Below are 25,991 nucleotides of genomic sequence, written 5' to 3'. Positions count from 1 at the left end.
GCCCATTCATGCAGTGATTTGGGAAATACTTAATTAGTGGAACCATGTGTTTTCTCACAACAGGGAGTGATCTGTACCCCCATCTGCAATATTCTAAGCAAAGTAAATGTTGTTTCCTATACATCTTTTCAAGACTACGTTAGGTACAAAAACAGAACGTGGAATCCTAATGTTATTTGTTTAAAGAGGACATAAAATGTGCTGTAGATGACTGAAAGGAAGAAAGAAAAGCTATAACAGGCTAGGAGGGTCCACGAGTTTATCAATATTTATTTCAATAGTTGCCAAATTGGGCTCAGATGCACTCTTAGGCTCATTTTGTAAATGTATTTTGAGCAAGATCAGTTATACCAAAACCATTTCATGCAATTCTGATTGCAGAACATTGTATTGCTTCATAAGATTTATATGGGAAAAGATTATGTGATTAAGGGAATAGACAGACTCTTACCGAGATAATACGGTCAGGAGATCACAGTTCTTCAAACAATCAGACAGATTATCCACAGTAGCCTCCAAGGTAAGTAGTGCTTCCATTACATAACCCTGTCAAATACATACAGTCAGTGATTTTAGCAAAAACAATCATGAGTAAGTCAGTAACGAATCATTCTGTACTGATGCATCTTATTGAAAACACAACACAACACTAATCGTAGTAAAAAACCCAGAGCCATTACATTGCACATTAAAACATTACTGCACATTTTATTTTCTGTCTCCCTGAATGATCTGTGAAGGAGAGAGTATACTTAAGGAGACCAGTTATCTTATCAGGGGATGATGGATAATAGGATGCTGAGCCTTTCACCTCCATGTCACTGGTTCAAATTCTGCAGAGGCAGTTGTGACAGAATATTATTGTCACCTTGAAGCTATTTGATGATCTGTGTGGAATGTGTTGGTGATCTCATTCCATTTCCTAATGGAAGTTAATAGTGTCAAGATTATAAAAATAACATTAACAAGAATGCTATGGTGGTAGAAATCTCAGGAGAGAAGTCAAAGATTGAATAGCCATAGAGAACAAACTACTGCTCCATCAATAAAGGGGGGCATTTAGGTCAGGGTATGGGTTTGTTGGTTTTGATTTTGTTGCTATGCTCTAGCAGATAAAGTACCAGATGGGGTACAACAATGGTGTCTGCTACAACAACCAAACCACAGTAGAGAACAGGCTCCTTAAACACCCATCTATGTCAGGCGTAGGGAAAAAATGTTGCATAATCATGGAGGACTTCAGCCTGAGTGACATATGCTGGAGGTTTCAAGCCGCCAGTAATAAAACATCATTGGTATTTCTAAAAATTACACATAACAATCTGCTAACTCAAAAAAAAATGCATTCTGCATAGAGGAATTCCATAGTAGAACTGATAATGACAGATGAAATAATCACAGAACTAAAAATCAGTGGCTGGTTAGGTTCAAGTGATCCTGACCCTTAAATTTTTCATGGGTAAGCAAAATAAAGCCCCAACCAGTAATATACATTCTTGTTACTTTTAAAGAACCAATTTAGCAAAGATAAAAACAATCATGAGTCAAATCAGAAGTGAGAAAGAATTCCAACAGAAAATAAGTGAATGATAAATGGGAACTATTTAAGAACATTTTACTAGAAGCACAAAAAGCCACAATCCCACAATTGAGAAAGAAGGCTACACTCGTTAAAGGACCAGCCTGACTTAGGGGGGGGGGGGAAATGGAAAAAAGGGAAAGTTGATATCAGTGAATATAAGCTAGAAGGTGGGTATGACGTTGCACCCCATAATGCTTTATAGAAATATGCTTATGAGTGTAAATATGACATAACTGGAATATGTTTTATGCTAGATATGCCATGTAACATATCTTTGCAAAGGTTATGTTCTACTGAATGTATTCATCCTATTCATATGCATGTATCATTTTTATATCTGAAGTTATGAGCATTGGCTCTATGCTTGTATTTAAAGTGTTTGCCGTAGGAAGCACATAAGGCAGATTTGGTCAACATAGTGTGAAGGGGTTATTCAAGTAATTAGGAGTACTTAGCTGACAATAAACCTTCGGAGACACCAATCCACATCTGAGCTTTCCTGGGAACTTTCAAACTAACATGTAAACAATGGAGTCGGCCTACAAAAAACTGAATCATTCATAGACATGTGACTTGCTCAGGTGACTGCAAAACTTCATCTTGTGGAGGGGAGAAGAGAGGGGTTTCCACCCACAAGAGAAAGACTATATAAGCCCCTGGGAACCCCTCCATTTTGTCTTCTGATGGCTCAAGAGACAGCCTCTCCACCCCAAAGAGATGCCTGAAAGAAACTGGAACAAAGGACAGTAACTACGGGAGTGTGAGTGATTGCTGGACCCAGACTAGGAAGGAGTCTAGTCTGTCAAAGAAGTTTACTGAAACATCTCTGAAGGTGAGATTTACCTGCATTTAGTTTCCTACTATATTAGGCTTAGACTTGTGTGGTTTTGTTTTATTTTGCTTAGTAATTTACTTTGTTCTGTCTGTTATTACTTGGAACCATTTAAATCCTACTGTTTATATTTAATAAAATCACTTTTTACTTATTCATTAACCCAGAGCAAGTATTAATACCTGGGGGAGCAAACAGCTGTGCATATCTATCAGTGTTATATAGCGTGAACAATTTATGAGTTTACCCTGTATAAGATTTATACAGAGTAAAATAAATTTATTTGGGGTTTGGATCCCATCGGAAACTGGGTATCTGGGTGTTGGAAACAGGAGCACTTCTTAAGCTGTTTTCAGTTAAGCCTGCAGCTTTTGGGGGATGTGGTTCAGACCTGGGTCTGTGTCTGTAGCAGGCTAGCATGTCTGGCACAACCAGGCAGGGCACTGAAGTCCCAAGCTGCCAGGGAAAATGGGCTTAGAGGTAGTCTCAGCACATCAGATGGCAGTCCCAAGGGGGTTTCTGTGACCCAACCCGTCACAGTGGGAATGGTAGAATATTGATAAGGGAAGCAAAAAGACACAGGAGAAACCAATGGACAACAGAGCTAAGGACTAGAAGAAGTCGTATATTAGAACAAAAGGAATCCAAACACTGGTATTGGTCCATTACTAGATGAAGACGGTGGAATGGTCTATAATAATGCAAAACTGTTAATAAGGCAGAACTATTCAATAAATATTTCTGTTCTGTGTTTGGGAAAAAGCCAGATGATGTAGTTATATCATATGATGATGAAATACTTTTCATTCCAACTGTAAGTAAGGAGGATATTAAAACAGCAGCTAATAAAGATAGGTTTCAAAGTAGCAGCCGTGTTAGTCTGTATCCACAAAAAGAACAGGAGTACTTGTGGCATCTTAGAGACTAAGGTGGCACAAGTACTCCTGTTCTTTTTTCTAATAAAGATAGATATTTTAAAATCAGCAGGTATGGATAATTTTCATCCCAGAATTTTAAGAGAGCTGACCAAGGACCTCTGTGGACTGTTAATGTTGATTTTCAAGAAGTCTGGGGGAAGTTTCAGAGGACTGGAAAAAAGTTAATGTTACGCTAATATTTAAAAAGAGTAAAGGGATTGACCTGGGTAAATATAGGCTGACATCAATCACGGGCAAAATAATGGAATGGCTGATATGGGACTCTTATAAAGAATTAAAAGATGATAGTATGATTAATGCCAATTGTCATGGGTTTATAGAAAATAGATCTTGTAAAACTAATTTGATTTTTTTTTGGTGAGATTATAAATTTGATTGATAAAGGTAACGGTGTTCATTTTTTGTAAGGCATTTGGTACTGCACGACATTTTGATTAAGAAACTAGAACAATACTAATTCAACATGGCACACATTAAATGAATTAAAAACTGGCTAACTGCCAGGTCTCACAAATGTAACTGAAAATGGGGAATCGTCTAGCTGGTGTGTTTCTATTATGGTCTCACAAGGATCGGTTCATGGCCCTGCAGTATTTAACATTTTTATCAAAGAGCTAGAAGAAAACAAACTCATTACTGATCAAATGTGCAGATTACACAAAGATTGGGACAGTGTTAAATAATGAAGAGGACTGTTTCTGACGGATATTGCAACTTCATGCAGCATCTATAGGGGAACATATTGTATTAAATATAAATATCACTGTGGGCCATGGATTACGATTATGTTCTACTCCATGGGGGAAGGTTACCACAGCTCCTCCAGGAATTAAAACAGGGGAATTAAGGTGAATCACTCACACTGTAAACACCTCCAGAAAGGTAGCACACTCTGGGGAGGTTCGCATATACTGATTCACACTTGGTTTCCAGAGACTGGGAAAACAAAGAATGGGGTTTTGGCTTAAAAAGGCTGCATTTAAACTGAGTCAGGGACTACTTTCTGAACCCGCAAATGGACAGGATCTTCTGCCCAAAAGCCCCAACCCTTGTGGAAAGATTGGAAAGAATTTGGCCTACAAGAGCCCCGTAAGTCTGAGGCGTGATCTCTAGTAAGTTTTTAGCATAGTAACTTTTATTGTTTTATATGTTTTCTCTGTAATGATTTTGCTTGCTTAGAAAGAGTTGTGTGGTATCTTGTAACTGCTGGCAATACACTGTTCGTGCTCCTTGGACAGAAAGAAAAGCACAGGCACTGGCCTTTAGAGAGACTGGCTTGCTGGGCATATCTCAATGTAAGACAGTGAGCTGTGCAGTCTTAAAACCCTGGGCAGGAGGGAGAGAGATGCAGCTCTCTATTGTATTTATTAATACAACATCTCCACCCAAGAGAAATGATGTCTGGGAGCTGGAAACTTTAACTGGGTGCCCTCGAGGGACCATGGAGGGGCAATACAGATGCAGTTACTCTGAAACTGTGACACAGGTCGCTGATACAAAGTGATCTGCCTGTGTGGTAAGCTGGATACAAGCAAGCAATATGTGTTTCCATACCCGAAATGCAAAATCATATATCTAGGTTACGATTACCGGAGGAGGAACTCTATTCTGGGAAGCAGTGACTGTGAGAAAGACTTTGGAGTCATTGTGGATAATCAGCTGAACACAAGCACCCAGTATGATGCTGTGGCCAAAAGAGCTCAAGTGATCCTTGGCTGTATAAACAGAGGAATATCAAGTAGAAGTAGAGAGGTTATATTAGTTCTGAATTTGGCCCTGGTGAGACTGCCACTGGAACACTGTATCCAGTTCTGCTGTCCACAATTCAAGAAGGATGTTGATAAATTGGAGAAGGTTCAGAGAAGAGCCATGAGGATGATCAGAGATTGGAAAACATGCCCTACAATGAAAGACTCAAGGAGGTCAATCTTTTTATTTTAGCCAAGAGAAGTTTAAGGGGTGACTTGATCATAGTCTATAAGTACCTACACAGGAAACAGAAATTTGATAATAGAGGGCTCTTCAATCTAGCAGGCAAAGATATAACAAGATCCAGTGACTGAAAGTTGATGCTAGACAAATTCACACTGGAAATAAGGTGGACATTTTTAACAGGGAGGTTAATTAACTATTGGAATAATTTACCAAGGTCTGTGGTGGATTCCCCATCACTGGAAAATTTACATCAAGAATGGATGTGTTTCTAAAAGATATGCTCTAGTTCAACCACTGTTACTGGACTTGAAGCAGTTATTAATTCAGGGAAGTCCTATGACTTTTTATGCAGGAGGTCAGACTAGATGATCATCATGGTCTCATCTGTTCTTAAAATCTATGGATTTATTAATCTATTTTTATTCCTTTTCATACATTTCCTTGGTGTTTGCTCCATCTTTCATTTTTCTCTCTTATTTTCCACTCACTAGAAGAATGCATGCTGCTTGAAGGGGGTGGTGGCACATATCCATGAGTGGTTCCATGGTGCCAGTCTGCATGGTTTTCTCATGGATGGGCTGGCTGGCACAGAGAAGAGACCCTTGGCCAGCAGCCTACAGGCGAGTACATGAGTATTCTTGCAGCCCGATTTATTTCTGGTGGGGAAGAGTAACAAGATGTTCCCCTGCCACTTTGCCTGCAGCTAAGGTTGCCAACTTTTTAATCACACAAAACTGAGCACCCTTGCCCTGCCCCCTGCCCTGAAGCCCCAACCCTACTGACTCCATTCCCCCCTCCCTCCGTCGCTGGCTCTCCCCATCCTTACTCACTGTCACTGGGTTGGGCAGAGGCTTGGGGTGCGGGCTCTGGGGTGGGACTGGGGATGAGGGGTTTGGGGTGCAGGAGGGGTCTTAGGGCTGGGGCCAAGGGGTTTGGAGTGCAGGCTGGGACCCAGGGCTGGGGCAGGGGGTTGGGGTGTGGGAGGAGGTGTGGGGTACTGGCTCTGGGAGGAAGTTTGGGGGTGAGAGGGGGCCCAAGGCAGGGGCAGGCAGTTGGGATGTGGGAGGGGGTGAGGGGTGTGAGCTCTGGGAAGGAGTTTGGGTGAGGGTGAGGGCTCAGGGCTGGGACAGGGGATTGGAGTGCAGGAGGGGGTTCGGGGTGCACACTCTGGCTGGGCGGTGCTTACCTCAGGTGGCTCCGAGAAGCAGTCAGCATGTCCAGCTCCTAGGTGGAGGGGCTGGGGGCTCTGCACATTGCCTGTGCCTACATGTGCCGCCCCCACAGCTCCCACTGGCCATAGTTCACGGCCAATGGGAGCTGCGGAGCCAGCGTTCAAGACAGGGACAGCGTGCGAAGCCACCTGGCTGCCCCTGCGTCTAGGAGCCAGACATGCCAGCTGCTTCTGGGAGCCAGGATAGGCAGGGATCCTGCCTTAGCCCCGTTGACTGGACTTATAGCAGCCCAGTCAGTGGTGCTGACCAGAGCAGCCAGGGTCCCTTTTCGACCAGACGCTCTGGTTGAAAACCGGATGCCTGGCAACCCTATCTGCAGCCAGAAGAGACTTTTGCAGCAGGGAGCAGGTCAGATTCAGGGTCATCCAGCTTTCCCATATCTATTACTACTTATAGTCCCTTGTCCAGTCCACCTCTCAGGTTAACACTACACCATGGTTTGTTTTCAAACTGGATCAGCTGCATTGTAATGGTGTGAGCTTTTTAAAACAGTATGTTCTTTCTACTGTTAATTTATTCTCCTTAAAAAGAGAGGGCCAAAGCAGTTTGTTTTTAATTTTATTTTTACTCTCCATTGCTCATAGTACTCTTTATTTATATTAAAAATCCTTAATGATTTCATCTTTTAGCATATGGCAAATATAAATACTCCCAGCAACCCATCCAGTGGGCTAAAAGCCACAGACCTTAATCAAGCAACATTCCTAATTGCTTTGAAGTTGAATATTGCTCAGTAAAGGACAATGGAATTTGAAATTTAACTGCTTTTGGAAAGGCAGCAGCGGAAGCTGAAAGTGCTGTTTCTGTGAACACCACTACAGTTTGCTATTTACAATTTTTAAAATCTCACAATGGGGTGATACATTTTGAAACAAATTAGACTTTTCTTTTTCAGGGCTCAGACAATAACAGTTAGATCATGACTTTGACAGCATTTTTGTAATTTCTGAAATTGTGATGAGAACACAGTTTTTGTTTTCTAAGGTCACATTCTCACTTGCATCATAGTTTCCAAGTTTATTTCACCCTTTACATTAAAATGAAACAAACAATACTGAACATATGCAACATTGTGAAACATTGTCAGTAATACAGCACTGTCACACATGTGTACCTGAATCTCATCTCCATGTTCTCCTATAACTTCCACCAATCTTGACAGAAGGTCAGACAATGCATGTGCAGAAAGAGGTTGCTTTAGCGCCCTGAATATCTGGAAAGATCGACCTGCATAATGTCTTGAAGAGCTTGCAAGAGCTGTTTGTAAAGCAACTTCACTCAGATGCTGCTCCAAATGAAAACCTAAGCAGCAAAAGAATAGTATGTTGATATTTAAAATCTAACAAAGCAGATGTTACTGCAGGAGACAAAGTTACTTTACAGTTGAAACCCTGAGCAGACCAATTCCCTAGCATTTCAAAAAGTTTTGGCCATTTTTTAAGGTATATTAATTTATGAAAGAACCACTGGAACCTTCTTTACAAATAAGTGAACAATTCCTATTACTGGACAATACAGTATATAACATTGGCAGCATGGTCTAGTTATAATGACTAGAGCTGCATGGGAATTTGGAGTTGTGTGATTTCAAAATTTCTTCCATTCCAGAACAGAACAAAACCAAAAGATTTCAAAATTTCCCATGAATTGAAATTCTGGAAAAATAGTAATTTGGGATCAATTGAAATGTTTCATTTTGACAAAATCGAAATGATTAATTCCAATTTTTACTTTTTCATTTTATATTATATTTCATAATATAAAAAATTGGGGGGGGGGAGTTGTTTTGAAAGAGAAAATTGAAACATTCCATTCCAAAAAGGTCAAAACTTTCCTCAGTGAAATGCTTTTTCTCAGGGTTTTTTTCCTATGAATTTTTCTCAAAGGCAACGTGTTTCTGCAAAAACGTTTTGCTCTCAACAAATGAACATTTCCAAACAGCTTTACTAATGAACACATTCTAATTGTGGCCACTGACTCATTGTGTGGCCATGGCAAATCACCTAACGTGTAAGCTCCTGGGGAAAGGAACCGTTTGTTTGTTCTGTGTTTGTATAGCACCTAGTGCAATGGAGCCCTGGTCCATGATTTGGGCTCGAAGGCGCTACGGTAATATAAATAACAACAACAATAATAATAATAATTTCAGTGTTTTCAGCTGTAAAATGGGAATATCAGTTCTTATCTCCTTCATAGGGTTGTTTTGAGGATTAGCTACTTAATCTTCATACTGTGCCCGGAAGATGTAAAATTGCATATAAATATGCTATATAAATACCTTGCTAAATGCAAGCACTGTAGCCCTGATTAGGGAAAGCAGTTAAGCACATGCCTAAGTACTTTCCTGAATTCAGGCCTTAGGCCCTGATCCAAAGCCCACTGGAAATCAGGAGTCTTTCCATTAACTTCAATGGGGTTTGGTTAGGTCCTAATTGCACACTATGTTGCTCTCTGCCCTACTAATAACAAGTGAGTTTTTATTACTTTTCAAAATACTGTTTAGTATACTAGTATACTAGTTTACTATGAAATCCCATAATAAATAATTAAAAATAAACTATAATTGTCAAATTAAATGAACAAAGAACATTTTGCCTGTTGGGAAGATTATTTAATATTGCCAGTCTATTTGACAAATAAGAGGTGGAGTTTTTCCCTTTTTTATCAAATAGAACAACCAAAATCAACCATCAGTGATGGTTTAGAAGAATCGATTGTACTGTAGCTGCATGCTAAAACAATCTATGATGCTATTTTTCTAGTAAGTACATAATATGATATATGTCCTATATAGGATACAAAATGCTTCAGCATATGGATCTAATGAAAGAAAGATCACAGGATAAAAGTTTACTGTGGGCTAAATAAATTAAAGAAGAATATATACTTTTCACTGATCAAATGGAGCAGTCTGTAGTAATCTCTTCAGGAATACAATAAAATTAAATGACAAGAGCATTAAAAGAATATGATCTTTAACTTCCTACAAAAGGAAACAAAGTTATTTAAAATTAATTTGAAAATGTTTATTTGCACCAAACATATTTGAATCCAATTAAAGTCACATAGTGTAATCAGAGTATATGAAAAGAATAATTTGAAACCAATTACGAAAACAAAATTGCTTTAAAACTTTTAATCCTCGCACATAAAATACTGCAAGAAAGAAGATGTCTTGGACAAAGAATAAAGAATCATTATGAAATTATTACTTTCACAAAACAGAGGGCACTGTTGCACAAGCAAGCTCCTGTAGCAGCCATTCAGGAGCAAGGAAACTGGCATTAAAAGGTAAGTTCTCTAAGCAAACAATAGGGACTTGTCCACTAGACGGCAGTTTTAACTAAGGTACAATCATGGAAAAAAGTTTCAGTACCTGACTTGGAATCTTTAAATACAGACATAACATGTCTCAGAAAATTAGTAAGTTGATCAGCACTCTTTGTATTCTGATTCTTGGGTGTGATATCTTCATGGCACCAGAGTGGACCAAATGCCCTTAAAGAGAAGAAAAATGTAGCAAAATGTGTAAGTATTTCCTTGCAGTAGTTGAAATAAATGTAAGTAATTTTAAAAATTATTATACTGTACATCCAAAAAGAGACAGACAGATCTACGCGCTGGAAAACATGATTGAACATAAATCTATGAACAATACAACTGCTACTACACTTCAGCTTTACAAAGATTTCCAATTTAAAATGAACTACTGGCATAACATTATAAATGACTGATCATTTCAGGGCACTGCTCTACTTTCCATTTTCTAAATGGAAGGCCATCTTTTACACTGGGGAATTTTACAAAAAATAAAATAAAATGAACAAAACCCCACTGGTGCTACCTACCACTATGGGAATCATAGTATAGACAATGCTCAGGTAGCTTCTGGTGTTTTTAGTACTGCTGAAAAGAGGTTAAAAAAAAAGGTTTATCCACAAGAACTTGGTCTACATTAAGTTTCCTACTGGTGATAAAAATAGTGGGCATTTTTTTTGGTAAATTCCTTAGTGTAGAGAAGGCTTAGCGATGTTAATCTTGACGGCTACAACTCTTGCTGAAGGCCTGCTCAGCATGAAACAAACAAGTTGTGAAACTGACAGACGCAGACAAAGAGATTGATGAAAGCTCGAACACGCTATCTTGTTTTATGTTTCGCTTGTAATTTCCTTGTTGAAGGGATCATCTTTTTGTTCTATGTCCAGTACCTAATATGTTGGCATCCTGGTCTATGACTGGGGTCCCTATGCACTACCATAATACAAATAAATATCAAATTAAGGAATAATTTTCAGTTTAAAAGCACAGTAACTATTGAATACATAACTGGATTTAATCAGATATTTGATTGGTAAAGTTCAATTTATATTACAACTTGAAGACAATCTTATTACATGACATAATTACACAGCATTACTTAATGCATCTACTGTGTCAGGTTGAACAATGCTATGTATCAAACACAAATAAAACTAAAAATGTAGTGTAGTCATTGCAAATAATGTGGGTAATGGGAATTTACAAGAATTTTTCAGGCAAACCTAGGATTTCCCGCTTTTGTCCTGATGCAGGCAAAATTTCCATTACATTCAATAGGAGTTTTGCATGAATCAGGATTTTACCATTAAGCCTGGCCTTCATACAGTTTTTACACTAGTACAGCTATTTTGGTTAGGGATATGATTTATTACCAAAATAGTTAAAGTGGTACAGCCCTGAGTGTGGTATACATGAGTAAGCTATAGCAATATAAGTATGCAGTGTTATTGTAGCTATGTGGGTCCCAGGATATTATTAGAGAGACAAGATGGGTGAGGTAATATCTTTTACTGGACTAACTTCTGTCGGGAGAGAAACAAGCTTTCAAGCTTACACAGAGCTCTTCCTCAGGTCTCTGAAGATATTACATCACCCACCTTATCTCTCTAAACACCAGTATAAACACATTAACAACAGTGTAACTGTATCCACCCTAAGGAAGTTGTACTGTTTTAAATATACTGGTATAATTATAATGGTACAGATTTTATGTGTAGACAAGGTCCTTAGGCACGGTGAGTGTTCTGCAAAAGTAGACTTCTCAAGTGTGCCTAGGGCAGCTATAGGGTCCAACTCTGGGCCAATCACCTTCTGTGCAAACAGGGGTATGTGTTAATGCTGCAAGAACAGAGTTAACTTGGGCTGTATTCTGGTTAGCCCATGAGGGTTTGAACAAAACCCACTCAGCTGCTCCTACAAACTTGTGCCAGGGCCATAATTAATCCCCATGAGGAGGAGTATGTAGGGAATTGAAGGACTACCAAGTAAAAATTCATAAACAACCTCTGACCCAGCTCTACAATGCTCCCTCTGTAGCTCCAGTCATATCGGATCTGCATAGTGTGGACATTAAAGATTTCAAAAGATGTTGCCAACATTGTCCCTAAGGTCTTATTCCTGGCTGCAACCCCTTGGATGTAAATTTCTTAGCAGCACAAGGCCTGAATTGAATTAATTGGATGCACACTACATGGTGTGTGGCTGAACAGGATTTTTGCTCTTATTTTTCCTGCCTATCTCCTGACTTCTCAAGATTAAAGAAAGTCAGTGGAATTGTCAACAACTAAGTACGGAGAAGAAAAACAGGTTGAAAGAGAACTTGCCTCATATTGAAAAGACACCCATCTGTGCTAGATTTGTTACTTATTCAAAATGCTAAGTGCAAATATCAAAAAAACCCACCAGAGGACTAATACCCCAAAAAGCCTTTGATTATGCTGTAATGAATGGGATGTTTTCTTTGGTGAAATTCTGGTTAACTGTGATTAGAAAGAAAGACTTTCCAAAACTATTTCCTTTAAAAAAAATCAGGTAAGATGTGAGAAAGAAACATTATTCCAAATACAAGTTCACCAAGGAGACAGTAATATTATCAGTTTAGAAAATTAACTAAATTAAGTAAAATGAGTTTTAAGACCTAACAAAATCATGTATTACTCTGGATTTTGCCAGTTTATAATGATTACATGTCACTTACAGCCATTCCGCACCTAATGCCAGCTCTTCTTTTGCTGTCAGTTAAGAACTACACTTCTGGATGGAAAAATAAAATGCAGAGTCACTCTGTAGCTGCTCTTCAGCTGGCTAGACTTAGGCTTCCAGACACTTTGCCGGGGCAGCGTAAAGGGGTCTTAATGTAAATGAGGAGCAGGCCCTAAATTTTTCAACAGAACAAGCCTAGGATGTGCCAGCCCTATTCAGTAATTAAAGCTAGGCTCACTGTGGCCCCTCACAACTGCTGTCTCCTTTATAGCAATAAAATTGTCCTATTTCATGAGTTCTGTCTTGAGCATAATATTATAGGATACTGAACAATTTATTCTGGTCAGGCAGCATTTTTTGCAGTGTTCCTGACACTGAAAGGCTTTTAAATACATCTTCACATTTACAAGTTTATTATTACTGTATGTTCACCTCAAACATTTTCATCTGTGTCCTTTTAAAGTTAATATAGATAATTTTACAGAAGACGAATCTTTTTCAAGTGTAACCCACAGTAACCTCTCCTTTATCTTGATTACCTGGTAGTTAGAAATTCAATTAATTTGTTTGCCTTTTCATCTGTTTCAGCAGCTGTGTCCATGTCCTCCACCTCTTGGGTAATCTGTGGGAGATTTCCACTGCTGCCTCCTAGACTGATACTCGAGGAGGTAGAGCTGGAGCTTAAACCAGAATCTGGCACTGGTGATGACTGGTACTCCCGTAGAAAGTCAAAACCACCTGGCAGCAGCAGAGGAGAAGATAAAGATGGAATGCACCACTTACGTCAGCATTTCAGATGAACGAATAGGACAAACACCTCTTTTAAAAAGTAAGCTGCTGAAAACTTTCACTTGGAAGCAGAAAATATAAGCAAAATGCAAAAACCTACAGCAAGAGTGGAAAACTGGTTATCTTACACTTTCAAATCTTCAGACTGCAATAAAAAAAAGACTAATACAAAAGTCAAAAAATTTCTGCACTATAGGTATTGTATCTGTAAAATAAATGTTTCACAGGTTACATTCAGAAGTAACATCTTTTTGTAAACTGTATTACATTTAAATAACATTAGAATATGTCTACAATCAGGCTAAACCAAGGCAAAAGTCTAGTTCATTAATCCAGGCTGGTCTGATGTTGAATAACGTTTGCAAGAAATGTAAGATGGGGTCTTAAGTTCATAACACAGAGTGAAGTAGGTGATATTATCCTCATTCATTGTCATTTAACCCTCCTTTGCGGGTTAATTGCCTACTTCACCTGGAATGGTCTCTTACAGCATCTTAACTCCTTGTGCTAAACAGTTTTGCTCCACCTTGTGTTTAGCTCTGACACTCTGAGGCCTTGTCTACACTGACAATTTACGGCACTGCAACTTTCTCGCTTTAGTGTTGCCAGTTTATACTAGCCCTGAGTGCTTTTCCCAGGCCTGAAGAAGAGCTCTCTGTAAGCTCCGAAAGCTTGTCTCGTTCACTAACAGAAGTTGGTCCAATGAAGGTATTACCTCATTCACCTTGTCTCTCAAAGAGTCAGTTTCAGAGATCAAACCAGAAGCCAGGTGTCTTCATTTTAGATCCTATGTTCTAGCTTCTGTACCATATAGCATACTGGCTGTATCTGAATTGCTTTCCTCATACAAACAGCAACTCCTCAACATTAGCTGATTAAAAAGCATTTTAACTCAAAAGGGAGTTCTACTCAGTTCACCCTGGCCACAAAAGAGGCCTTGACATGGGATATCAAAGGTGGGAAAACCCATGTGAGTCTTAGGGGAAAATGAAAATGTAATTTAAATTTAATAGTTTATTGTATAGGTTTAACAGTTTGTGAACATACAACAGAAAGAAGGATTTTCACACAGTTTGGGAAGGAAATATGTTTTTCACTGCTGTTGAAGGTAAATAATGGGCATATAAATCATTTGGCTTAATATTTTTGTCCTGAATTACGATAAAGTTTTGCAATGAAATATCTGAAACATTTAAGTGGAATAAATAATCCTGAATTAAGCAAAAAATGTTGTTTACCATTACTATCAGCATTCTCCTAAAGGTCTCTGATAAAAAAATGAAAGCCATCAATCTTCATTTGTTCTGGCCATCCACCAAAGCAACTGACTGAAGGTCAAAAGATTAAAATTCTAAAGTAATTTTCTTTAAGCTTCTACTGCTCATGAAGTTATGCATTATTCAAATTTCATAAGTAGGGTTAAAAACAACCTTAATTTTAATAAGAAAAATTTTTGAGTGAGAATTTTAATCTATGTTATTGCTCTTTTTTAAAAAACGATCATGTTCGTGACCTTTTTAAACTGTGTGATTGTTCCCTTCAGAATACTGAATAAGAATCCATGGACTGTGTGCCCAGGGCAGAGGGCAGCATGACCTTTGAATTGTTATGCTGCATTGCACATTCAATAGATTATTTTCTGCCTCCTTTCCCCATCATGTCTATTTTTATTTTAGGCAAAAAATCCTATAGTGATTAGTGATACATAAACTTCAAAAGGTTCAGATAAGTATCCAAATTATGGAGACAAAGTACCTGAAACTTGTCCAAAAACTTGCAGAGCTTTGTTTCTCTTTTCCATGGTAGCATTTTCTGAAATGCTTCCAGTTCCATGCACAGGGCCAGTTAGACAGGCAGAACTGCAGGGTCTCAATGCGTGGATGAGACGATGGTGTAGGGAGGAGGGGTTTAGATTTATTAGGAGCTGGGGAAACTTTTGGGAAAGGGGGAGCCTATACAGGAAGGATGGGTTCCACCTAAACCAAACTGCTGGCACTTAAAATTAAAAAGGTCGCAGAGCAGTTTTTAAACTAAGGTCCGGGGGAAAGCTGACAGATGTGGGGGAGCATGTGGTTTGGACATCGCTTAGGGGAGGATCTATAAATGGAGATTCCCTATGTCCTAATAAGGAGGAGAGGATGGAAGATGATAAAATACAGGTAGAATCTGATGAGAAACAGTCAAAAGAAAAAAAGTCCCATTCAATGACATCATGTAATGGCAGACAGCTAAAAAGCGACAAGTTTTTAAAGTGCTTAAATACCAATCCTAGAAGTCTAAATAATAAGATGGGCAAACTAGAGTGCCTCATATTAAATGAGGATATTGATATAATAGGCATCACAGAAACTTGGTGGAATGAGGATAATCAATAGGACATAGTAATACCAGGGTACAAAATATATTGGAAGGACAGAACAGGTCGTGCTGGTGGGGGAGTTACACTATATGTGAAAGAGAGCGTAGAATTAAATGAAGTAAAAATCTTAAATGAACGAAACAGTACCACAGAATCTCTATGGATAGTAATTCAATGCTTGAATAATAAGAATATGGCAGTAGGGATATATTACTGACCACCTGACCAGGATGGTGATAATGACTGTGAAATACTCAGGGAGATTAGAGAGGCTATTAAAATAAAAAAAACCCTCAATAATAATGGGGGATTTCAACTTTTCCCATATTGGCTGGGTGCATATCACCTCAGGAAGGCATGCAGAGATAAAGTTTCTTGACACCTTAAATGACTGCTTCTCGGAGCAGCTAATCCTGGAACCCACAAGAGGAGAGGCAATTCTTGATTTAGTCCAAAGTGGAGCACAGGATCAGATCCAAGAGGTGAATATAGCTGGACCGCTTGGTAACAGTGACCATAATATAATTAAATTTAACATCCCTGTGGTGGGGAAAACACCACAGAGGCCCAGCACTGTAGCATTTAATTTCAGAAAGGGGAACTACACAAAAATGAGGAGGTTAGTTAAACAGAAATTAAAAAGGTACAGCGCCAAAAGTAAAATTCCTGAAAGCTGCATGGAAACTTTTTAAAGACACTATAATAGAGGTTCAACTTAAATGTATACCCCCACATTAAAAAACATAGTAAGAGAACCAAACAAGAGTGACCATGGCTAAACAATAAAGTAAAAGAAGCTGTGAGAAGCAAAAAGGCATCCTTTAAAAAGTGGAAGTTAAATCCTAATAAGGAAAATAGAAAGGAGCATAAACTCGGGCAAGTGAAGTGTAGAAATATAATTAGGAAGGCCAAAAAAGAATTTGAAGAACAGCTAACCCAATACTCAAAAAAGTAATAGCAAAATTTATTTTAAGTACATCAGAAGCAGGAAGCCTGCTAAACAACCAGTGGGGCCACTGGACGATCGAGATGCTAAAGGAGCACTCAAAGACTATAAGGCCATTGCAGAGAAACTAAATTAATTCTTTGCATCGGTCTTCATGGTTGAGGATGCGAGGAAGATTCCCAACCTGAGCCATTCTTTTTAGATGACAAATCTGAGGAACTGTCCAGGATTGAGGCATCATTAGAGAAGGTTTTGGAACAAATTGATAAACTAAACAGTCGTAAGTCACCAGGACCAGATGGTATTCACCCAAGAGTTCTGAAGGAACTCAAATGTGAAATTGCAGGACTACTAACTGTCGTCCATAACCTATCATTTAAATCAGCATCTGTATCAAACGACTGGAGGATAGTTCACGTGACACCAATTTTTAAAAAGGGCTCCAGAGGTGACCCCAGCAATTATAGGCTGGTAAGCCTGACTTCAGTACCGGGCAAACTGAAACTATAGTAAGGAACAAAATTGTCAGACACATAGAGGAACATAATTTGTTGGGGAATAGTCAATAGGTTTTTGGAAAGGGAAACCATGCCTTACCAATCTACTAGAATTCTTTGAGGGGGTCAACAAGAATGTGGACAAGGGGGATCCAGTGGATATAGTGTATTTAGATTTTCAGAAAGCCTTTGACAAGGTCCCTCACCGAAGGCTCTTAAGAAAAGTAAGCAGTCATGGGGTAAGAGGGAAGGTCCTCTGAGGGATCAGTAACTGGTTAAAAGATAGGAAACAGAGGGCAGGAATAAATGGTCAGTTTTCAGAATGGAGAGAGGTAAATAGTGGTGTCCCCCATGGGTCTGTACTGGGACCAGTCCTATTTAACATATTCATAAATCATCTGGAAAAAGGGGTAAACAGTGATGTGGCAAAATTTGCAGATGATGCAAAACTACTCAAGATAGTTAAGTCCCAGGCAGACTGTGAAGAGCTACAACAGAATCTCTCAAAACTGGGTGACTGGGCAACAAAATGGCAGATGAAATTCCATGTTGATAAATGTAAAGTAATTCACATTGGAAAACATAATCCCAATGATACATATAAAATGATGGGGTCTAAATTAGCTGTTAACACTCAAGAAAGAGATCTTGGAGTCACTGTGGATAGTTCTCTGAAAACATCCACTCAATGTGCAGCAGCAGTCAAAAAAGCGAACAGAATGTTGGGAATCATTAAGAAAGGGATAGCTAATAAGACAGAAAATAACATATTGCCTCTACATAAATCCATGGTACTCCCACGTCTTGAATACTGTGTGCAGATATGGTCGCCCCATCTCAAAAAAGATATATTGGACTTGGAAAATATCCAGAAAAGGGCAACAAAAATGATTAGGGGTATGGAATGGCTGTCATATGAGGAGAAATTAATAAGATTGGGACTTTTCAACTTGGAAAAGAGACGACTAATGGGGGGTATGATTGAGGTCTATAAAATCATGACTGGTGTGGAGAAAGTAAATAAGGCAGTGTTATTTACTCCTTCTCATAACACAAGAACTAGGGGTCACCAAATGAAATTAATAGGTAGCAGGTTTAAAACAAACAAAAGGAAGTATTTTTTCACACAACACATAGTCAATCTGTGGAACTCCTTGCCAGAGGATGTTGTGAAGGCCAAGGCTATAACAGGGTTCAAAAAAGAACTAGATACATTCATGGAGGATAGTCCATGAATAGCTATTAGCCAGGATGGGCAGGGATGGTGTCCCTAGCCTCTGTTCGCCAGAAGCTGGGAATGGGTAACAGTGGATGGATCACTTGATGATTACCTGTTCAGTTCATTCCCTCTGGGGCACCTGGCATTGACCACTGTTGGAAAACAGGATACTGGGCTAGATGGACCTTTGGCCTGACCCAGTATGGCCGTTCTTATGTTCTCACCAATCCTTGCTGACTAGAATTATGGAAGCTAATGTCTGTACCCAAAGAAAGATTCAGTCCAGTCTATTCCCAAAGAAAGACTGCTCCTCAAAATGAATTTTCTAGTTTCCTGCCCAGTCTAATTTTAAATGTACCAAACAAGGAGGTTTCTACCATTTCCCATGGGAGACTATTACACAGCCTACTGCATCTCACGTTGAATACGTTTTTTGCTATTTAGCTTTACGATTCTCTTTCTTAATTTTATCTCTTTCACCACCCTAAATAATACTTCTCTATCCTCATTGTTTACCTTTCAAATACATGTATTCTGATCTCCCAGCTTTATTGTTGTTTGGCCAAGTTATAAATATTTATCACTTTTAATATTTTTATTATAAATCAATCTCTCCATCTTCCTGACTGATATTCTTTGAACTAGCCCCCAGATCTGTTACTATCTTTCTGGTAACAAGGTGCCCAGAATTAAATTTGATATTCCAGATATGGTCTTACCAGAGCCATACAGAAGACAGACTTTTATCTTCCTGTCAGTGACTTGATGCCTTTGTGTACATGACCCAAAACTGCACTGGCCTTTCTTCTGCCACATCTCATTGTAAACTCACTTCTAATCTCTTGTCAAAGATTAGCAGGACCAATATGTATGACTGCTCCTCCACTTCCCAAGCCCTCACTTGCAGAGTCCAAAAGGGCATCAGTTCTCTCCTCCCCATTATTCAATGTCTATATCAAGACATTGGAAGACCTTTTGAGACAACATAGACTGAGGCACTTGCAATATGCAGATAACACCCTCTATCTCGTTTATATCAAATGTACATGGCACTATCTCCCAGGTTTCTTAATGACTAGTTGAAATCAGCACCTGGATGACATGCAGATGGCTAGAGCTGAGCTCAGGCAGCACTGAGGTAGGAAGTGGGACGTGTAAAGAACATACCTTTTCCATAACATTGAGAACTTCTGCCCTAAGAATGTTAAGTTGATTTCCAGCCTTGAGGTCCTTTTGGACTCCTCAATGCTTCTGGCAAGTACAAATAGTTAGGCAAAAAAAAATACCCATTTCCATCTTCAACTGGCCAGAGGATTGCTCTCCAAACACACTGTGGAGGAATCAGGCTGTCCTCCAAAAGGACGATGTAAACCTGTACAGTGAGAAACTCAAGGACAGCTCAGGGAATCTATGAGGTACAATCCCTGCATTCAAGCTACTCCTGTAGTGATGCACTTCTGGACTGACCTTAATCAGGGCTGTGCCACATAGGCATAATTCGCCCCTCAATACACTGTATTTACTGCCTTCTCTTCACCCATTAGTTCTGTAGTCCCAGGAAAAAAGCAATTTATCATCTCTTTATTGTTTATAAACACGCGCTGCTTTATTGCTCTTGGTTCTGTTACCATCTAAGAGTTTCAAGATTCTCTCTCTTCACATGCATTCTGCTATTTTACTTGAGCCAGAAGTGACACTTATGCCAAGATCATTCCTCTTTCCTTCTCCCTTCCTCCTTCTACCACAATCATAATTTTCTCTTTTTTCTTTGACAGTATTCAGCCTTCTTCCTGAACCCCAATCTTATCTCCACAATTCTAAACAGGTGCTATGACTCCCACAACTCCCAACTGGCTCCTTATATTTGGTATCATGTCACAACAGTCTAAAATCTGTCCAGCTACTTTCATCAAGCTTTGCCCCCACCCAACCCCATAAAAGTCCTTGAATTTGCAAAAAGTTAGCAGAGCAGCCAGCCTATCAGTGATTGACAGACCTGCTGAAACCAGAAATGGATTTCAGCCAAGGGAGGAAGTGTGTTCATGGTCAGTAAGAGATAGGTGGTGTTGGAGGGAGTACTTCATATTGGAGCTCTACTGAATAGAAGGAAAGGTTTAATTGGAACTTTGAGGTGGCTATATCATTCCTAACCATGTTAATTCCTTTGCTTTTCTTGTGCTACAACCATATATTATTTATTTAGGTTAAAGTTCCATTTCTAACAAGTTCTGTGTCTCAGTGTGTTATGGCTTGTCTACACAGTGGGGTAATGCACATTATGAGGAGGTGATTTCTAACCTTTTGCACATTAATAGGTCCATACAGACCCAGCTGGTGCACACAAAAGGTTTCCTAGTGCACTTTAATGCACTGTGCGCACTGTTTCAAACAGCACTATGTTAAAGCACACCGGGGAACCTTTAGTGCACCCCAGCAGGATCTACACAGACCAATTAATACACAGCATGCTAATATGCTTTAGAAATCACATGTACATAGGGCAAATTGCCAAACCGTATAGACAAGCCCTTAGAAAATTACAGGTATGTAAAATTGGCACATTCATTTCTAAAATTATATTATAATTTTTTCCTTATAGCAAGGGGCTTTTTCTACTTTCATAGTAAGTCATCATTTAGTAATCTGTGGTGCATTTCCAAAGTAGTTCACAGGGAGTTAAGATCAATGGTTGCTGTACAGATTTCCCACTTTGATCATTCAGCCTATAGTACATCAAAAATATAACACTATATCAGGAAAGAAACCCCTATGTTCCAATATTTTAAACTTTTAAAATATAGTGTAGTGTCTCTTCCAAGTGTACTTGATTACCTGTATACAGGAATTCAGGTAGATAGGCTGGTTGGACTGTCAGAGTCTTGGTTTCATTCATCTCTCTGGTCTGAAGAAGCACAGAGGCAATGGCCTGAAAATGGCTGTTGCAAGACAATGCAATCAAAAGATGAAGCAGTAGCTTTTTACTGTGTTCAAAGACCTCAGGGCGGTAATGGTCAAGACCTGGAGGAAAGAGTTCCAGCAATCACTGAGTATGAAGTGATTATAAACAAGTTTAAATTCCAGAAATAGCAAAGATTCCAAGGCACTTCATGGCAACAGTACAGAACAAACAGAAGATACAGTACTTCAGGACACAGTTCCCACAGTTTTTTCTTTAAATATTTGTGTGAATTTAGAACTTGAGAAAGGCACCAGAACAAAGTCCTCTCTGTATCTATTCAGACAGTACATCATGAGCTGTAGCAGTGCCCAGACCTTGAGATGGGGGGACCACCTCCAGAGATGAGAGGGTAATCCAGTGTCCATGTACATTCATTTCTTAGACTCCCTAGTAAGACTGCCAGGTGGACAACTAGTTCTAACTGTAGTGGGTTTTGAGATGTTGTGAAGGGGTGCAGTAGCTTTTGGTCACTAGCAGCCTGAGCTGGATTTGAACTAAGGGTATCGAGATGAAAGGATCATGAGCTATAAACATAAATGATTCAAGTTTGCATAAAATGTATTGCTTCACTATGACAAAGCATTTTTTTCATTTATCATCTTAGTTCTGGTTCAACACCTGAGATGGTGGCATGAGAGATCAAACTCAGAATAATAGAGCTGGCTGTCTCCTCAGCTCCTTCCTTGTCTGAATCTCCTCTTCCCTGGGAGCCTGCTTCTTTAGTACCTCCACACTGCTCCTTCGTGTTATGTGCCTCTGGTGCACACTTGCCACTCTGCTCTTGACTGGACTGCAAAACTGTAGCTGCTATTAGTATGCCAGTTAGTCAGCAGTTCTTTTGACTCCTGTGGACCATCCTTTTAGAACCTTGTGATCCTCTGGTTCATCCACCTACCAATATGCTAGGACCCTCCGCCAGCCTCTCCATCCTTGCTTCTATTTTCTACTCCACTACTTTTGTTTTCTTCCTTTCTCCTTTCCTTCCTCCCTTTCTTTCCAGCTGCCAAGAATTAATTTCTCCACCCACCCATCCACCCTTCAAAATATTCAGGAATGAGATATAGATGCAAATTGCTGCTGTGAACTTGCTTGGTTTAGTAGTGCCTGAAAGCCACTGCCATTTGACAGCTCTTTGGTAGCTATGTGAAATGAATTGGTGGGCACAGTTCTACTCCACCACCACAATTTGCACCACCTGGTAACCTTCAGAGTTAAGGAGAGAGGCCAAGGACTGAATGAGCATGGAAATGGAGCTTTCCTCTCACCCCAGAGGTAGAACATCTAGATCAATCCTGGACTGTTTTACAGTGCCGCTGTGCAGTTAAAAACAGAGGATTTCCGTAACTGGTGCTGTCAATCCAACGTCTTATTCAAGGACTCAATTAACAGAAATTTTTTTAACCCCTTCATTATCAATATTACAGACCATCCTATCCTTTACCTATGTTTCTACTGTAGAGTCCCTTCACTTAAATTTTATTTTCCTATTTCTTCCAATATGTGAAAAGGCACATGCTCAGTTTAACTGCCAAAATATCTCTAGTTTCTTTCTCAATCATATCCCTCATACACTCCTTCCCATGTGCATTCTCACATTTCAGCATGACATGACTTCTTCATGTGCAAGTCACATTCACACCTCTGGCTAACACATTTAATACTACTTCCCTACACCCTCACAAGGGGGATCTATAGAAATGTAATGAAAGGAAACCATAATAAAATGGAAGCTTTAATGTTAATTTAAATGTGAGTCATTATGAAATACTGTAATGTTAAGATATTACCTGACAAAAAAGGTAAAGAAATTTTGATAAATGCATTTGTAATATCAGAAATCTATTTCTGCAAATATCTACTTGCATTGGTCAGTGATGACTAGTATACACTGACTGTCTCTCAACCAAAATGAAAAGGCTAGAGTCTTTCATCTTGCTGCATATTGTTTTTATTCTCAAGTCCCTTCATTGACTCATTGACTCAAATTGAGTTTTATTACTAATACATTTCTAACTACAAAGGCCCACCTGTTTTTCAGAACTGCTACAACTATAATTCGTCAGCCGTTCAATCAGTTCACCAGTTGCTGGCTATTTGTTTTGTCCACACAAGACTGATGTTACAGAGTCTTTTTCCTTTCAGCCACTTTTCACTATTTTTGGGGAGTCAGCTCCCAACTGAGTCTGAAAAGCTGAATCCATTTTTGTTTTTAAGCCTACATTTTGATGCTGCCTATAAAACATTTTAAGTCTGTCTTTGTAAATTGCTTGGGAATAATACAAAAGATAGATATTTTATATAATATTCTATGAAAGTCAGAGAGAGAGAGAAGAGGAAAGTGGCATGAATGGTAATTTTACCATGACATCCATTTTATAAAGAGGAATTATATCCTTTTAAATCTGGATAGACCTCTAATGAAACTCTGATTTCTCTTTCTGGATTTTTTCTGCCTGTTAGTGCTTGTGAAAAGTACCAGAGTGACCACAATGGAGCTAGAAGTACTTTTCTTGATCCATGTACTTCCCCCATTGTTCTATAAATGTGCTATAATCTCTAGCTCAGCCTCCATGGCCATTCAATCCTTGCTGTCTGTGCTGACAATAAGGGTGGAAATTAGTTGCAATTATGGTCATGGGTTTTGGAATGTGGACATTGATCCACTGAGAATTGGACTGAGACCACTACTTATTATGAGTTCATTCCATATGTCTTGCTATTCTAATGACATACAGAAAGTATGTATCAACCACATGAATTGGATAATGCCTATACACTTCCTAATTACTCTAGTATGCTAAACATTTCTGCTTATGAGAACCCCAAAATGATCAACTAATAAAGTAAAGTGGGGGAAAAAAGGCCACAAAAAATTCAGCGTATTGTGAGGTGTGATAAAGAATGCTGCAGCCACAACATTCCAGCATTCCAGCTGATCAATTTTAGTTTCAAGAACTGATGTAACAAAATACAAATGATGGCTGTAAACATAGCTATGGAGGGGCAGGCAAAGAAAAAATACATTAGCTAACTCCACAGCTTCAGTTTGACTAATGGTATTGGAGTATACCCATGTTTTAATTCCTGTTGTATTGGTCTTACCTAAGAAAAGAGCGTGAAGTAATAAAGGGAGGTGAAGGGCCCAATCTTCTCTCACACTGTGATCCACTACCATCTCAGTCATGAAAATAACAGCAATATTGCACCTAATAAATGAAATCACAAAAACAGTTGAAAAACTTATTCTGGGAGCTGGACAACAGTAATATGCTATGCAATCACATGAGAATTGGTAAGACATGGGTTAATGCACTAGCCTTTCAGCTCTGGGGAATGAAATTCAAACCCTGACCTGGATCCCAAGTGAAACTAGTTTGATGGTCTTATCCTAGTTTCCCGTCTTGTTTTCATTACTAATCCAACATACAGTTTGGTACAGTTCAGCATGATCGCCATTCAGCACTCAAAAGAAGCCCTGGACTAGAATGTAGCAGGTTTGATACAGGTGAACTGAGGCCCACTGGCAGAGGCAGGAAGCCTGCACACTGGCTGGCTCTGCGAGTCACTGCTAACGTTTACTAGGTCCCGAGTTTCTACACCCAAACCATTATTTAAAGAAGTAGCAATACTAAAAACAACATTAATAATGATAAAAGAAATGATAAATTATGAAGACAGTCACAGAAGTGCTATTGACCAGCTTTTGCCATAAATTATCATAGTACATGGAACATATAGCAAGAAAAATGAATTGATACAAAGCTATACTGGAGAAGTCACAAAATCCTCAGCATTTTCCAAAATTAAGCTTCCTTTTGAATGTTATTAATGTCAAAAAGATATCACAATACTTAAAGTCACTGTACTTAGCTGTTAAGTATTATTATTGAAAATAATATTATTAATGTCAATGTAGATTATGTAAAAGAGGAGTTCTAGCATATGTATAGCAAAATTAGAATAGCACAAAAAAGTGCTACAAATAACAGTCTGTTAGGTTTGGGAATGACAATGTTCAGCTTCTGTCAATCAGGTATGGTTGCTTTAATCAAATTCCTACCAGTATATATGATCACATGCAAAGTAAACAAGGTACAGTTTTAACAAGGCACTAGAATTGCAAGGCCTTTTGATTTAACACTGAAATGTTGGGAAGCAGTAAAATGTATTAGTGATTTTTCCTAAGTGCTTGACCAATTATCTAATTAGCGGAGACTTATTTCAGTACTGCTCACCTATGAAGGGGTCCCCGTGGCGTGACAGTTTCTGGGAGGTAGTCAACAAGTGGTGCCCAGCATCCTCCATTGTAAGGCATTGGCAAGGGTTGTGGCTGTTTGGTCTCCACAATATTCAACAGCCAGCTAGTATATGGAGAAACAGAATCATCTGCATGGTAAAATATTAAAACATGCTTTAGTCTGTAATGACTTAAAAACCAAATAGTTTTATTATCTAGTATCTAAAACAATGTGCATGCTAAATTCAGTTCAGAATATTTGGCGAGAGGACATGAGTTTGCAATAACAAGTGAAGGATGCTTAATTCCTCCTTCACTATGCTGAAAATGTAACATAGAGTCCAAGCAGGCAGCACTGAATTTTATAGGCTGCAGCTGAATTCCTTGTGTCATTTTTTAGTAGCTTAGGATCCAGATCACAAATCACCAAGCAATGGACTCTCTC

At 39.0% G+C, this 25,991-nt stretch overlaps 1 protein-coding gene across 11 annotated transcripts in view; it reads right to left on the bottom strand.

The window, feature by feature from the left end:
• Positions 1-25,991, bottom strand: part of FRY (FRY microtubule binding protein) — a 372,765-nt gene that overhangs the window by 67,890 nt on the left and 278,884 nt on the right. For all 11 annotated transcript variants that reach the window (XM_073341316.1, XM_073341299.2, XM_073341325.2 and 8 more), the window contains 7 exons: positions 25,545-25,695; positions 24,412-24,515; positions 21,183-21,368; positions 13,080-13,278; positions 9,896-10,017; positions 7,634-7,821; positions 452-546 (listed from right to left, as the gene is read on the bottom strand). In XM_073341316.1, the coding sequence (XP_073197417.1) occupies positions 452-546; positions 7,634-7,821; positions 9,896-10,017; positions 13,080-13,278; positions 21,183-21,368; positions 24,412-24,515; positions 25,545-25,695 (1,045 nt within the window). The remainder of the gene's footprint in view (positions 1-451; positions 547-7,633; positions 7,822-9,895; positions 10,018-13,079; positions 13,279-21,182; positions 21,369-24,411; positions 24,516-25,544; positions 25,696-25,991) is intronic.

The sequence above is a fragment of the Lepidochelys kempii genome, chromosome 1 (genome assembly GCF_965140285.1).
Source record: "Lepidochelys kempii isolate rLepKem1 chromosome 1, rLepKem1.hap1, whole genome shotgun sequence".
NCBI lineage: Eukaryota > Metazoa > Chordata > Testudines > Cheloniidae > Lepidochelys > Lepidochelys kempii.
The sequence above is the reverse complement of the archived record's forward strand: the minus strand, read 5'-3'. Positions and strand labels throughout refer to the sequence as shown.